At 42.2% G+C, this 16,535-nt stretch overlaps 1 protein-coding gene across 1 annotated transcript in view; it reads right to left on the bottom strand.

The window, feature by feature from the left end:
• Positions 1–3,279: 3,279 nt before the first annotated feature.
• The window catches only part of LOC126184216 (piggyBac transposable element-derived protein 4-like), a 142,371-nt gene continuing 129,115 nt past the window's right edge, over positions 3,280–16,535 (bottom strand). The window contains exon 2 of the mRNA XM_049926584.1: positions 3,280–3,534. Within this exon, the coding sequence (XP_049782541.1) occupies positions 3,280–3,534 (255 nt within the window). The remainder of the gene's footprint in view (positions 3,535–16,535) is intronic.

Genomic DNA, 16,535 nt, shown 5'->3' with positions numbered 1-16,535 from the left:
AATCGTTGGATTGGACGCAGAGGACCTGGGACCTGTGCCTTGGCCAGCCCTTTCCCCGGATTTGTCGCCTGTAGAATTTTTTCTGTGGGGAAAGCTGATAGACCCTGTCTACAAGGACAGACCAACTACATCCTATCATATGCAACGATGTGTTATTGCAGCCTGCTCTGACATCTTCACTGAAATGCTATCACGTATGCAGCAGTCGTTCCTTGCCGGACTGAAAGCGTGTATTGCCGCTGCCGGTGGTCATACTGAACACAACCTGTGATGGTCGATTGTCTCGTTACTGGTCAGAATCCACATAACTAGTGTATGCCTTGTATTTTATTTAATGTATGCTACAACAAGTACAGTACAAGTGTCGTTGTGAGAACTTCTCAAAATACGATATCTCGTAAACGACTCACAGTAGAATCTTGCAAGAAACACCACTGACATTCTAATTTATTCTACTTTTAGTTTTCTAATATCAATAGGCCTTGTTATATTTTAAAAACTAGATGTTTGCACAAAAAATATAATTTTTAAGCATCATTACAATCTGTTGGCTGGTTAACAATATGAGCTCCTGACTACCAATCCATTCTGTGAAAACTGGACGTCAATAGCACTTAACATTTCCGCAATATCTGCGGTGGAAGTTCGAAATGACTCACCCTGCATTCCAAGAAATGATCATTATTACATGACCTTTTTGTAAAACAGTATGTTCGTTATCTGGCCAATTTTAGTTGCGCCCACTGTAATTATGAGGAATAAATAAACACACAAATTGTTTCCATTGTGTAAAAATGGCTCAAATGGCTCTGAGCACTATGGGACTTAACTTCTGAGGTCATCAGTCCCCTAGAACTTAGAACTACTTAAACCTATCTAACATAAGGACATCACACACATCCATGCCCGAGGCAGCATTCGAACCTGCGAGCGTAGCGGTCGCGCGGTTCCAGACTGTAGCGCCTAGAACCGCTCGGCCACCAAGGCCGGCTTTCCATTGTGTAATTACATGCTCTGATTCCGGTGGTGAATATCTATAGAAGTATCTCAGCAGTTCCTATATCTATCCCGACAAATACCCACTGGCAACTGCGTCTACTTTCTGTTTACGGCTCTGGTGAAAATAACTTTCTAGTTAAACTTGGCACATGCGATGTATTCTGATGAACGATACATTCGATTGTAAAAATGTTGACTGCAGCGAAAATTGTTGTCGAAATAAGGACAATGGAAATCTTTTTTTCTGGCGCAACACAATTAGCTATGATTGTGGCCTTTGCACGGGTCAGGAGCGCCTCCGTCCAGCGGCGCCGGCCGCGGAGGCGGCTCGCGGCTCCAGCAGGCGCTTCCGCCGCCGCAAAATCTCATTAGCGACGTACGGGGACGCGCGCCCGTGTCCTACTCTGAATAAATCAGCTCAGCGCGCTTTACACCTGTCTCTAACACCGACATCAGATTTTAATTTTCAAAATTTCATCACCGTGAATTGGTTTGCAGCTCCTCATCGGCGCTCCTGCGCCACTGTTGCGCGGGGAGCAAAATTCGTGCATAATTAACTCCCGCCGACAACGGGTACGGGGCAAATTCTTCACAGCTTTGTGACGGCAAACAGAGATGTGTGACAGTTGGATCTCCGGAACGTTCTCTGCTATTATACCCGTGGGCCTAGGCAAACGCGCATTTTTGAAGATAGGATGTGCTGTTCTGAAATATTAACATCCCCATTGTTATGCACCTCCTTGTCCTTTGTTTTGTACAGGATTACTTCCAATATCTGACTAATTCGCTCTGAAATAATTATTCCGTGCGGTAGTCCTCACACGAATTTCACAGCTACAACACTTGACTATACATCGCAACAGTGTGCGATTTGTGCTTTTACCAGTGGTGGGGGGGGGGGGATGTCTTAGGGGGTTAGTATAATTATATATGTTACTAGCTTGGACCATGGTTACCCATGGTTAAACAGTTATTTTTAAATAGATGTTAATGCCGAAACTCACTATTGACGCGTATGAACTATCAGAAAAGCCATCCTTTGTTTTGTCTTTAAAAGTACATTATAGGCAAAGCTTATTTACAAAATCATCTACATACAGGCATATGAGGGGAATTCAAAAAGTAAAGGCACATTTGTGAAAATCTGTACTTATTCTGATGATAGAAAACTGAAACATGCGTTATTTTTCTACGTAACATCCCTGGACTTCAATGCAGTTTTCCCGACGTTTTACGAGTTTTTTTTATTTCATCAGAAAATACGTTTTTCGGTTGCATCTGTAACCAATTTTGCACCGCAGCAATGACGTCTTCATCACTTTCAAATCTTCTTCCCTGCAGTGCTTCCGTTAAGGGTCCAAACATGTGAAAATCGCTTGGAGCCAGGTCTGGACCGTATGGTGGATGTTCCAGCACCTCGAATCTCAACTCCTTTATTGCGTCGGCAGAATGTGGGCGAGCGTTATCTTGCTGCAGGATGACACCTCTTCACAGTTTCCACGACGTTTGGATCTGATTGCAAGTTTTAATTTCGTACGCAACAAATCACATCCACCATACAATACAGACCTGGCTCTAAAGCCTCGTTTACGCTGGGGCGACGTCTTGCAACATTGTGGCATGCTACGGAAATATGGCGTGCGTCGTCTTGTAGCATGCTACAACATGCAACATCTTGCGGCGTATGTTGCATGCGGCAGGTTAATTTATACCAAAGTAACAGAATTTGTGCCACACGTGTGTCGGTCTTGCAGTATAATGGATGATAAAGTGATCGCAGCGTCGGCCTACTTGGTACTTGCACATGCAGCTAACTACGGAAATGAAAACCAAAGGAAAAGAAAACTATGGTGGAAGAGAAGAGTATTTAAAGAAGGTCCATGAAATACTATCCTAGGAACTAGAAGCAGACGATGGTGCGTTATTTAGTAGTTTTACAAGAATGTCGACTGAAGACTTTAATTACTTACTGCAGTTAACTACACGTCTTATTGTAAAGAAAGATAACAACTGCCAAGACAGTATTTCACCAAGAATTCGATGGGCCATCACATTATGATTTTTAGCCACTGGCGATTCATACAAGTCACTAATGTACTTATTTGAAGTATCATATTTCCCTCATATTGCCAGACGTATGTGAAGCTATTTCATTGGTGTTGAAGAATTACATAAAGGTAAGCACCCAACATTCAGTACTGATTTCATTTAAGTAATGTTTTATTGGCATTTTTAAGCAAATTAAAATGGATATTAAAGAACTGTTAAAAATAATTATTTCTAAAATCGAATTAATTCAAGTTCTTCTGTTTCTGTTTGAACGAATTCGTCACAATTATTATTGTCCACATATACAATTTCACAGCTAGCTTTTGCAACCAATGTTTCGGTGCTCGGAGTTTGCTGTTCATACTCCCCCGAGGCCGCTTTAAAAAGAACATTTGAAAATATGTGCTTGGCATATGTGGGAGGTACATGTTCTTCAAGAGCTACATCGCCGTCATCTTTGGATACTGTGTCCTCTGTGTCATCAGTCTGAAAAAATAGGGAAAGTAATGAGTATGTTTTACTTTTCAGATTCCAAAGGATGCTGAAGAATGGCAGAAGGTAGCAAGAAATTTCGAAGTGAAGTGGAATTTCCCCCACTGCATAGGAGCCGTATATGGCAAACATGTGCAAATTATGTGTCCTCCGAATATTGGAAGTGAATACATCAACTACAAAAAAAATTCAGCATTGTCCTTATGGCAATTGTAGACGCAAATTACTGCTTTCAATATTTAAATGTTGGATGTCACAGGGCCAGAAAGAGAGGGGAGGAGGAGATTGACTTAGAGGGGGAGAGAAACTGACCTTAGTGAAGCGGAGAGTGATAGAGGGGGTAGGAGGTGATAGAGGAGAGAAGCAGATGGACAGAGAGAAGGGCAGGAGAAGATGGGGAGTAGGAAAAGAAGGAGATGGACATAAGGGGAAGGTAGAGACATCCGGGCATTGCCGAGTTTCTTTATCTCATTTATAAAATTAGTAAATCTTCATATGTTGTTAATTAACATCTTTGTAAATGATTCATGTTATATACGATACTCAAACTATACTAAAATATGAGATGCATAAAATGTAAAATTAAAATTTTTGTGTTGTTTTGTGCTTAATTTTAACACTCTGAAATTATAAGTGAATGTTAATTTGTTAAATCATCGTATTGTGAGAAAGCCACAGCAAAGTGTGGCCGGTTCAGCTTGTACTACAGTGTATAATGGTCATTTTAACTTACAGAGTTTAGTTGAAGAGACGAGATGAATGAGACTGCTCCTGAAGATTCGAGGGTTTGCCTGTTGATTTGTCAAGGACGCTATGGTGTTGAGACTTGATCCACTTTGCTGCAAATTTTTCTGCATCAAAGCAATGCGGTGGAGGTCCATTTATCGAAATGAAAAGTAGATTTGAATGTGTCGGAATTCGTAAGCGATTTCTGTGATCAATCAGTGTTAAATTCATGGCACTAAATCCGCGTTCACATTCAGCCGTAGATATAGGTATAACTTCGACTGCTTTCACAAGTTCGTTCACAGAATTGGACATGTGTTGAGGATTTCCTTTATAGATTCGAAAATCTTTAATTAGTGACGCATACGTGCTTTCACGTAACTTAAAATCCACCTCATTCCACAAGCAAGAAATTGACATGTCACCATAAAACACACGTTCATAATCATCTGAAGGCCATGTATCTGAATTTAATACGACTACATCCGAAAAGAAATCCAGGTCCTCAAAGTGGTTTTTTATATTGTCTACCAAAGACTGAAAAATTTCTTCCGAAACGTCTGAAATCTGTTATATTCATCACAAGATGGGTCTTTAATTAATACCTCTTTGAATTTGCGCTTTTCCTCCAACTCTAGTACTATCATCCTAATTCGTGGCGAGTCATTTGTTTTCAGTGTTTCAAGAGATCTTATAGCCACGTCAGTTTCCTGTTTCGCTTTAAGGACTGAAGAATTTCTATTCTGCATAAAGAATTGTTTTGGAACACTGTAAACACGTAATGTTTAAGTGTTCATTAATGGCTCTGAGCACTATGGGACTTAACATCTGAGGCCATCAGTCCCCTAGAACTTAGAACTACTTAAACCTAACTGACCTAAGGACATCACACACATCCATGCGCGAGGCAGGATTTGAACCTGCGACCGTAGCAGTCGCACGGTTCCGGACTGAAGCGCCCAGAACAGCTCTGCCACCTCGGCCGGCGTTTAAGTGTTAATACAAACAAATGCGCTTAAGTGACAAATAGATGTTTCGTTATGTTTTCTTTCGAACTGTTATCTAATAATTGCATTGCGTCACGCCCAAGTCAGTTCCTCAGGCAGGAGTGAACGTGCTAAAAATCTGAAATGAAACCGTCGTAGAACGGAAACGCTACGTTTCCGGACAGGGCTTGATATTCAGAATATTACGCACTCACTCACTCCCCTCTACAAGTCCTACAATTTTGTGAAGGGCATTTCCGAGCACCTCGTGTACAGGGTAGTGGTGGTTCAGGGTTTGCACAAGCAGTAAAGATGTTTAATTCTGACAATAGTTTCTTTTTTCAAAGCCATACTTCACCAAAAACTTATCCTCGAGCTTGATTGCCTTGCAGTCTCATTATCGCTCTGAAGCACAATGTGACTCAGGCAGTTCCTAAATCATAAATTAACTGCACCATTTTGGAAAGTTCAGAATTAGGTTTTAGTCTTTAAATATTTTGTCATGATTCACTTCTTTCACTAGACACTTGACGATTACTGGAGAATATTACGCACTCACTCACTCCCCTCTACAAGTCCTACAATTTTGTGAAGGGCATTTCTGAGCACCTCGTGTACAGGGTAGTGGTGGTTCAGGGTCTGCACAAGCAGTAAAGATGTTTAATTCTGACGATAGTTTCTTTTTTCAAAGCCATACTTCACCAAAAACTTATCCTCGAGCTTGATTGCCTTGCAGTGTCATTATCGCTCTGAAGCACAATGTGACTCAGGCAGTTCCTAAATCATTAATTAACTGCACCATTTTAGAAAGTTCAGAATTAGGTTTTAGTCTTTAAATATTTTGTCATGATTCACTTCTTTCACTAGACACTTGACGATTACTGGAGTACTCACTCCTACATCGTGCACGTCATATCCGACATCACAACTACGTAGATGAACTGACTCAAGGTGCTCGGCTTGCTTTGTGAGTTTACTGTTCTTTTTTTCTTATTGTTGTTGGTGATGATGACGAGGAATTGATTAAAGATATCTTTAGACACAGTTTTACCATACATACGTCGTTGCCACATAAAATAAAGTCATGATCCTCTGCCCTTTGTTCAAAATATGGAACGTACTCTGTTAAAAATGAAATATCTATATCGCAGGGCTATACAAAAAGTTGGATCTTTCTTCGTGACTGCCGCGCGGAACTAGCCGAGCGGTCTGGGGCGCTGCAGTCGTGGACTGTGCGGCTGGTCCCGGCGGAGGTTTGAGTCCTCCTACGGGTATGCGTATGTGTGTTTGTCCTTAGGATAATTTAGGTAAAGTAGTGTGTAAGCTTAGGGACTCATGACCTTAGCAGTTAAGTCCCATAAGATTTCACACACATTTGAACTTTTTTCTTCTTCGTGACTGGTCTATGCTGCACGCAGACACAGGTGAGTATGACAACTTTGTGCCCAAAAGGAGTAAAGGCGTGGTCGGATAGTGGCCTTCATCGACTGCAGCATGCTATCACCTACCGCTAGTCATTGTTCCTCCCATCTGCGCATGACCTTCTTCCTGATCAGTGACGCTGCATACCATATGAGAATAATTTCTTGACTGCTGTATCAACTTGCCCATTTCTTTTTTATCTCTTGTGGCTGGATACACATAGCATCACGCCCTTCAAATGCTGTTACAGCATTTGGCACGGACTTCAATGCGAGATGCCTTTAATAGTTTCTGTGGTGTCACCGCCAGATACCACACTTGCTAGGTGGTAGCTTTAAATCGGCCGCGGTCCATTAGTACATGTCGGACCCGCGTGTCGCCACTGTCAGTGATCGCAAACCGAGCGCCACCACACGGCAGGTCTAGAGAGACGTACTAGGACTCGTCCCAGTTGTACGACGACTTTGCTAGCGACTACACTGACGAAGCCTTTCTCTCATTTGCCGAGAGATAGAATAGCCTTCAGCTAAGTCCATGGCTACGACCTAGCAAGGCGACATTAACCATTTCTAGAGAGAGTCTCACTTGTATCATCAAGAATGCTGTATACAAATGATGGATTAAAGTTAAGTATTCCAGCAGCTACGTACTTTTCTTTATAGCATTCATTACGTATCCTGTTTCAGACCTAACGCCAGCCGGCGTGTGTAAACGCGTGCCTTTCGGTTACCCGTCACTGTGGACTGGCTGTCTTGTCAGTCCACAACAGTTTCCACAACGAAACATTGTCTCGAAATTTGGTATAAAATACGAAGATATTCTGGTCGTATGTAAAGTACACAAGCGGCAAGACGCAGTCAATACCTTCGCTGAGCAGTGCCGGTGGTACTGTTACCGACGACTGTACCGCTAAAGTGGAGTTATTGAAAGCAGTTTTCCAAAATTCCTTCACAAGGGAAGACGAATGGAATATTCCAGAATTTGAAACACGAACAGCTGCTAGCATGAGTTTCTTAGAAGTAGATACCTTAGGGGTTGCGAAGCAACTCAAATCGCTTGATACGGGCATGTCTTCAGGTCCAGATTGTATACCGATTAGGTTACTTTCAGATTACGCTGATACAATAGCTCCCTACTTAGCAATCATATACAATCGCTCGCTCACCGATAGATCTGTACCTACAGATTGGAAAATTGCGCAGGTCTCACAAGTGTTTAAGAAGGGTAGTAGGAGTAATCCATCGAACTACAGACCTGAGTAATCCATCGAACTACAGACCTATATCATTGACGTCGGTTTGCAGTAGGGTTTTGGAGCATATACTGTGTTCAAACAATATGATACACGGCGAAGGGAACGATCTATTGATACGTAATCAGCATGTTTTCAGAAAACATCGGTCTTGTGCAACGCAGCTAGCTCTTTATTCGCACGAACGAATGGCCGCTATCGACAGGGGATCTCAAGTTGATTCCGTATTTCGAGAATTCCAGAAACCTTTTGACACCGTTCCTCACAAGCGACTTCTAATCAAGCTGCGAGCCTATGGAGTATCGTCTCAGTTGTGAGTCTGGATTCGTGAATTCATGTCAGGAAGGTCGCAGTTCGTAGTAATAGACGGCAAATCATCGAGTAAAACTGAAGTGATATCAGGTGTTCCCCAGGGAAGCGTCCTGGGACCTCTGCTGTTCCTGATCTATATAAATGACCTGGGTGACAATCTGAGCAGTTCTCTTAGGTTGTTCGCAGATGATGCTGTAATGTACCGTCTAGTGAGGTCATCCGAAGACCAGTATCAGTTGCAAAGCGATTTAGAAAAGATTGCTGTATGGTGTGGCAGTGGCAGTTGACGCTAAATAACGAAAAGTGTGAGGTGATCAACATGAGTTCCAAAAGAAATCCGTTGGAATTCGATTACTCAATACATAGTACAATTCTCAAGGCTGTCAAATCAACTAAGTACCTATGTGTTAAAATTACGAACAACTTCAGTTGGAAGGACCACATAGACACTATTGTGGGGAAGGCGAGCCAAAGGTTGCGTTTCATTGGCAGGACACTTAGAAGATGCAACAAGTCCACTAAAGAGACAGCTTACACTACACTCGTTCGTCCTCTGTTAGAATATTGCTGCGCGGTGTGGGATCCTTACCAGGTGGGATTGACGGAGGACATCGAAAGGGTGCAAAAAAGGGCAGCTCGTTTTGTAGTATCACGTAATGGGGGAGAGAGTGTGGCAGATATGATACGCGAGTTGGGATGGAAGTCATTAAAGCAAAGACTTTTTCGTCGCGGCGACATCTATTTACGAAATTTCAGTCACCAACTTTCTCTTCCGAATGCGAAAATATTTTGTTGAGCCCAACTTACATAGGTAGGAATGATCATCAAAATAAAATAAGAGAAATCAGAGCTCGAACAGAAAGGTTTAGGTGTTCGTTTTTCCCGCGCGCTGTTCGGGAGTGGAATGGTAGAGAGATAGTATGATTGTGGTCGAAGAACCCTCTGCCAAGCACTTAAATGTGAATTGCAGAGTTATCATGTAGATGTAGATGTATATGTAGATGACCCTGGGGTAGACACAATATCTGTACAGTCTGTTGGAAACAGGTCTCTAATGAACATAGCAGCACTTCCCGAGTTTTAACCGACTTTGAACATGCGATGGTAATAGGTGTAAGATGCATGAGTCGCAGCATATCGGAGACGCATAAGAAATCCGATTTGCCAGGTAAATAGTGTACAGGGCGGACTCCTGCATCGCATAGACAATGTCTCCATATGCGTAAAACGGTGTACAGAACGACTGCAAGCGTTTGACGAACGGATGTCAGCTTGTTTCCACAAAGCCATACGAAGCTGTTGATGTACTACTATGAGGCAGATGGGTAGGGAGGGGGGGGGCGGAGGTCAGGAACCAGTTCTACCTGGACTGGACGGTGACAAACTGCACAGTATAAGCTTTAGCAGCAGACGTCCGATATCAGATCGATTGTCGTCACGCAACATTTGGCCACTCATTATAATAGGACATCACAAACTATCCATTTTATGTTTTAATTATAATAAAGATATTCTGGATCTTGTTAGTAAAATTCACTCTTTTTAGAGCCCCTTTTTGAATGGGTATATCTCTTGCCACACAGTAAACACAATGTATTCGGAGTATAAAAAGCAGTGAGGGAAATGCAAGTCGATGCAGGCTGTCTGTCGACAACTAACGAGCAGCAGTTGGCCCAGAGGTTGCCCGCCAATGATTGTTTCGCCCCAGCTGAACTAGAGCCCCATCTGTACGTAAGCAACTTTTCAGGCTCTTTGTTCATTCCTTGCCATTCAGACAGTTAATTTCTTATTATAAAGTCTTTTTTGGAAGGTTTTAGTAATTCGAGCCATTGTCAGCGGTTTTGGAAAAATAATATATCGTCTGAACAGTGTAAATCACGTAGCATCTCACCAAATACAACCAAGTAATCGGCATCTGGCTCTCACTTATGGCAGAAGCTGAGACTGTGCGTGTTATCTATATCAACCATTATTTGCAAACCCGAGTCAATGGACAGCATGACAATTAATAGTTTCGATATTCTCCCACTTACGAACATGTGAAGTAGTGCGTGAAAACTTTTTTATCACATCCTTTCTTCGTCTTCTCACTTATTCAAAGTTCTTTCGGAAACTCAGTTCAGATGTAGGGAAAAGAAATTATGATTTTATTGATGAATGTGTAAGTTGGTGTTTAGCTGTTGTATTATGTTCATGATGCTATGCTGTACTGCCAACAGGTTTCCAAATTGATAATATTCCGTCCTTTTGTGTTGAGACCTTTCTTCATTTTGATTGTTCAATCTTGATCATATTTACTTCTTTGCGCTCCTCTGTTCGAATTAAGCGTGTTAGTAGGCTAATAGAACGTGTGCTAGAAGTGAACTACAGGGGATGGACAAAAATGTGGAAACACCAGAAATACAATAAATTACATTGCTATGGCTAACATGGTGTAGGAAAACCATTGACATTCAAAAGAGCTTCCAGTCACCTCAGAATGGGCAAGGGAATCTTATACCTTTCTTTCTGAAAAGTAGTGGCAAGTTCAGGACACGACGATGGAGATAAATTACGATCACGCACCCTCCTCTCCAGAGTAAACCACAAAGGCACAACAGTACTGAGATATGGTGACTGTGCTCACCAGGGAAGATGCGATTATTCAATTTCTCGTCCTCACAAAACCAGTCCTCTACGATACTAGCTGTGTCGTCTCCTAACACAGTATCACCACAGGGGAACAAACATTGTACAATATGATGCACCTTATCAACCAAAATGGTCACAGAAACCTTGGCATTAATGCGACCATACAGAGTGACCGTGCGACCCATAGAATACCACGATATGGTTGTCCACATCACCACCGAAGCCCCACCATATTTCGCTCTTGGGACATAAACTCGGCTATAAGTTGGAAATAGTGTGAAATAACACTCATCCGAGCAAATAAAAATTTTCCATCGCTATATTCCAGGTTTTATGGCTTCGGCACCACGTTTTCACGTTACGGGCACTCGCATCACTGATGAACAGTTTTGGAATTCCAGCGCGCCCTGAAATTCCCTGTTTATGGAGCTCCCTTCGTATTGCTTTGGTGCTGACAGGATTCGCGAGTTCGACATTCAGTTATCCGGAGACTTTTGTTCGCCACAGTCCTCTTAAATGATAGTCCTTCACAATCATTCAACATACACAAAAGAAAAAGGCTCTGAGCACTGTGGGACTTAACTTCTGAGGTTATCAGTCTCCTAGAACTTAGAACTACTTAAACCTAACTAACCTAAGGGACATCAAACACATCCATGCCCGAAGCAGGATTCGAACCCGCAACCATAGTGGTCGTGCGGTTCCAGATTGTAGCGTCTATAGCCGCTCGGCCACTTCGGCCGGCCATTCAACTCACAGTTCTGTCTGAGTTGTGACTTAACGGATGACATTTCTCCGCTTCCCCCGTATGTGATATAAATCTTCAATACGGTGCCTATTGAACCACCAAAGATTGCCGCTACGTTGTTTACAGAAGCACCACCATACGAGCACCAACAGTTTGCCCACCTTTGACTTCATTTAGCTCCGGCAGCTACACAGAACATTCTTCTGAACACGACTGACACTTGCAACGCCTTGAGGACATTGCACTGGTGACGTTGTGGTCAAATACAACAGCGTATGCAGCAGGCTTGGCTAGCATGTTCAAGCATGCATTTCTCACCGTGTTTCGATATTTTTGTGCGATTCTAGTATTAAGTTAATCGTATATATAGTCACCTCTGCCTTTAGCATATATCATTGTACTTTTCTAGGCAACAGTTTTGACCATCCCCATTCTCTATTGCAGTATGTAGGTTGGCTAGAACACTGAGAGAGAAAACATGGGACTATCATTACGCAACAGCTAAACATGGAGTTCTGCAAGACTTTCTATCGTGTCCTTATTCTGATGTGTCGCAATAACTATGTTTCTACTGCAATTACTTCTTAGCTCGCGACACATTCTAGAGTGCATTAATAGAAATCTGTAAAAACTCAGTGCCATGATGTGCATCGTGCTTTTGTTAATTTAATTCAGTGTGTTCCTCATTATTTTTAAAATAAGTATGTGGTTTTGCAACTACAGTCGTTACTCACCTCAGGTGATTTCTATTTTGATGCAAAGACACTTCCGTTTACTTCGATGTACCCGTTATGTATGGCGCTCAACACAAATACTCTGACTTCCAAAAATACTGTCGTACCTATAGACTGTCTCTGGCGACGTTAGATCGTATAGACTGTTTCCAGAAACATCGAGTATGTCAGTAGAATTACCAGCAATTTGAACGGCTCTTAGTTACTTATCTCCAATCGCTGATATGATGTTTACCTATCAAGCAGTGCTGTAAGTAAAAGTACCACCACAAACAATACCGTACCATCATCCTGGTGTGGAAGATAACACAACACGTGTAGTACAGACAGGAGTACAATGAAGAGGCTATTTTTGTGTGGCTAAAATACCATGGCGGCCTTGAGGTTATGAACTGGCTAATAACACCGAACGAAACTATTGTCAATGACTGACAAGACTATGATGAGATCCAGTGCTCTGATTTTATAATCCAATTCAATGAAGCGCCGATACAAAAGTGGGACTGTGTATGGAAAAGACCCAGAGCAACTAGAGGACATTGCTACGGTGAATTAGTATACATCTAGCATTATCCAGGTATATTAAACAAGCCAAACCAAAAAAATTATACATATTAGTTGCACTCCTAAAACTCAAACATGGCTACTTGAATCGTCATATACACCGAAATGGTAGGGTGCATTCGCTCTCCTGAGAGTGCATCTACATCTACATCTATATCTACATCTACATCTACATCTACATGATAACTCTGCAATTCACATTTAAGTGCTTGGCAGAGGGTTCTTCGACCACAATCATACTATCTCTCTACCATTCCACTCCCGAACAGCGCGCGGGAAAAACGAACACCTAAACCTTTTTGTTCGAGCTCTGCTTTCTCTTATTTTATTTTGATGATCATTCCTACCTATGTAGGTTGGGCTCAACAAAATATTTTCGCATTCGGAAGAGAAAGTTGGTGACTGAAATTTCGTAAATAGATGTCGCCGCGACGAAAAAGTCTTTGCTTTAATGACTTCCATCCCAACTCGCGTATCATATCTGCCACACTCTCTCCCCCATTACGTGATACTACATACGAGCTTCTCTTTTTCGCACCCTTTCGATGTCCTCCGTCAATCCCACCTGGTAAGGATCCCACACCGCACAGCAATATTCTAACAGAGGACGAACGAGTGTAGTGTAAGCTGTCTCTTTAGTGAACTTGTTGCATCTTCTAAGTGTCCTGCCAATGAAACGCAACCTTTGGCTCGCCTTCCCCGCAATAGTGTCTATGTGGTCTTTCCAGCTGAAGTTGTTCGTAATTTTAAAACATAGGTACTTAGTTGATTTGACAGCCTTGAGAATTGTACTATGTATCGAGTAATCGAATTCCAACGGATTTCTTTTGGAACTCATGTTGATCACCTCACTCTTTTCGTTATTTAGCGTCAACTGCCACTGCCACACCATACAGCAATCTTTTCTAAATCGCTTTGCAACTGATACTGGTCTTCGGATGACCTTACTAGACGGTAAATTAAAGCATCATCTGCGAACAACCTAAGAGAACTGCTCAGATTGTCACCCAGGTCATTTGTATAGATCAGGAACAGCAGAGGTCCCAGGACGCTTCCCTGGGGAACACCTGATATCACTTCAGTTTTACTCGATGATTTGCCGTCTATTACTACGAACTGCGACCTTCTTGACATGAAATCACGAATCCAGACTCACAACTGAGAAGATACCCTATAGGCCCGCAGCTTGATTAGAAGTCGCTTGTGCGAAGTGCAAGTCGACATTAACTATGTGGTGCTCGTTTGATGGCGATGGAAACGCGCGACCGATGCTGTACTCCGTCAGCCGGCCGTTGTGGCCGAGCGGTTCTAGGCGCTTCAGTCTGGAACCGCGCGATCGCTACGGTCGCGGGTTCGTATCCTGCCTCGGGCATGAATGTGTGTAATGTCTTTAGGTTAGTTAGATTTAAGCAGTTCTAATTTCTAGGAGACTGATGACTCAGCAGTTAAGTCCCATAGTGCTCAGATACATTTGAACCATTTTTTGTACTCCGTCAGTTCCTAAACTTTGGGATCTGGGGACCTCAGGTTGATTCTGTCTATTGCCGACGTCCGCTTCTTCAAATAAGTGTCGAACTTCACTAACCCAAAGAGTGCCGAAAGATAACAGTGCGTGGCTGGGAAAAAACTGAAAGAAAACAAAAACTCTTTTCTGCATAGTAAGTGCAGAATTAAGAATTATAGTGTGAGTGTGTGTGTGGCAGAACGTATCTGGGAGAAAAGTGTCATCGTTGGATCACAAATTCCTGCGCCCTGCACGTGGCCGCACTTCCCGGTCAACTTGCGCTCAACACGCCACATGCACCTACGCACATTTATTCGTATCTCAAGATATCTTTACACGGAGGACCAACCTCTGCACTACCAGCGTCGACGCGCAAATAATTTTAATGATGTGTGGATATAATTAGGTGACTCACTAAACTCAATTTCCTTCAGTATCCCCAAAAAATTTTTATTACCTTCGGATTAAGAAATACGATATTTTCGTAAGGTTTATGTATTACACTACTGGCCATTGAAATTGCTACACCAAGAAGAAATGCAGATGATAAACAGGTACTCATTGGACAAATATATTATACTAGAACTGACATGTAACTCCACCACTGCCGGTCCCAAGTCCGGGGCCTCATTTCGCAAGTGATGAGGAAGGAGCAGGGGGAGGAGTAACACCTCGTTAAAAAAAACCTGGGTCCATCTGGCTCCGGATGGTAGCACCCTGTAAGGGCCCCTGCCTAGGGTTACTAGGTGAAACCTGGTCAACGGTCTCAAAGGCGGAAGAGGAAGTTCAGATTCCCAACGGCAGAGAGAGCGGAAGAACTACCTCCAGGACTCACAATCTTGGTTGTACATTTTGTGGCCTTTGGGCCACACCCAAAATAACTTTCATCAATCATGGAAGTGTGTGATGTAAACTGTTTTACCCCAGGTTGACGATCCACCGTACGCCAGTACGTCAGCAGACATTCGGATTCTGGGGAGTCTGCAACATTGCACAAAGACAAGTCGGAGTGTCTTGGAATCTCATCCAAATTTCAGTATAGGCAATCAACATACCTAGCAACTTTCAATGCAAACTCATTGTTGAAAACCGGAAAACTAAAACATCTAACAGATACGCTAAAGAACCACAACATACTCATAACAGCCATTCAAGAAACACGATACATGGATACAGATACCTTCGATTCCGAAGGTTTTAGGATATACAGAGGGAAAGTGGGACCGATAGTAATGAAAAATGTACCACATCTTGGGACAGCCTTTATAATCAACAAACAAATCTTGAACTCAATAGTTGGCTTTGATTCCCAATCAGAAAGAATCTCAAGTCTTACATTCACAAGCACAAACAAAATCTACACAATGCACATGCCCCTATAAACGAGGATAACAGGAAAAACAAAGAAAAAGTGGAGGCCTTTTGGAATCATCTAGATGACATTATTCAGAAAATTCCAGATAAAAACATCATCATTCTTCTTGGAGATTTTAATGCGCAGATTGGTAAAGAAAAAAGATATAAGAAAATAGTTGGAAACTATTCTGCACACAAGAGAACAAACAGAAATGGTGTGAGACTAATAGAACTTTGCCAAGCACACAATTTAATTCTTAAATCCACAGCGTTCAAGAAACTACCACGAAGACAAAAGACATGGATATCCCCAAATCCTAGCCTTGGGGAATTTCAACTTGATCATGTGGCAATCAAGAAGATTTCTAGCAAAGAAATCATGAACGTTAGGGTACTCAGGGGTGCAAACTTGGATTCAGACCATTACCTTTCTAAAATTAAGTTCAAAGTCATCCCAAACAGGAAACGCAGCGTGAAACAAATTAAGGGTCGGAAGTATAGCACAGAAAAGATATTAAAATCAGATGAATTCACAAAAGCAACAGAAACCATTCAGACACAAAGCTGGGGGGATATCAAGGAAAACCTCATTACTACAGCTGAACGGATAGCACCTAACAAAAAAAGTAAAAAACATGCCTGGTGGTCGCTGGAATGTGATGCCCTCATTGAAACAAGGAAACAGGCATGGCAAAATTGGCAATCACAGAAAACAGAAGAAAGTAGACTGAATTTCATTACAGTTAGAAAACTGGTAGAT

The sequence above is a fragment of the Schistocerca cancellata genome, chromosome 4 (assembly GCF_023864275.1).
Source record: "Schistocerca cancellata isolate TAMUIC-IGC-003103 chromosome 4, iqSchCanc2.1, whole genome shotgun sequence".
In the NCBI taxonomy this organism is placed as follows: domain Eukaryota; kingdom Metazoa; phylum Arthropoda; class Insecta; order Orthoptera; family Acrididae; genus Schistocerca; species Schistocerca cancellata.
The sequence above is the reverse complement of the archived record's forward strand: the minus strand, read 5'-3'. Positions and strand labels throughout refer to the sequence as shown.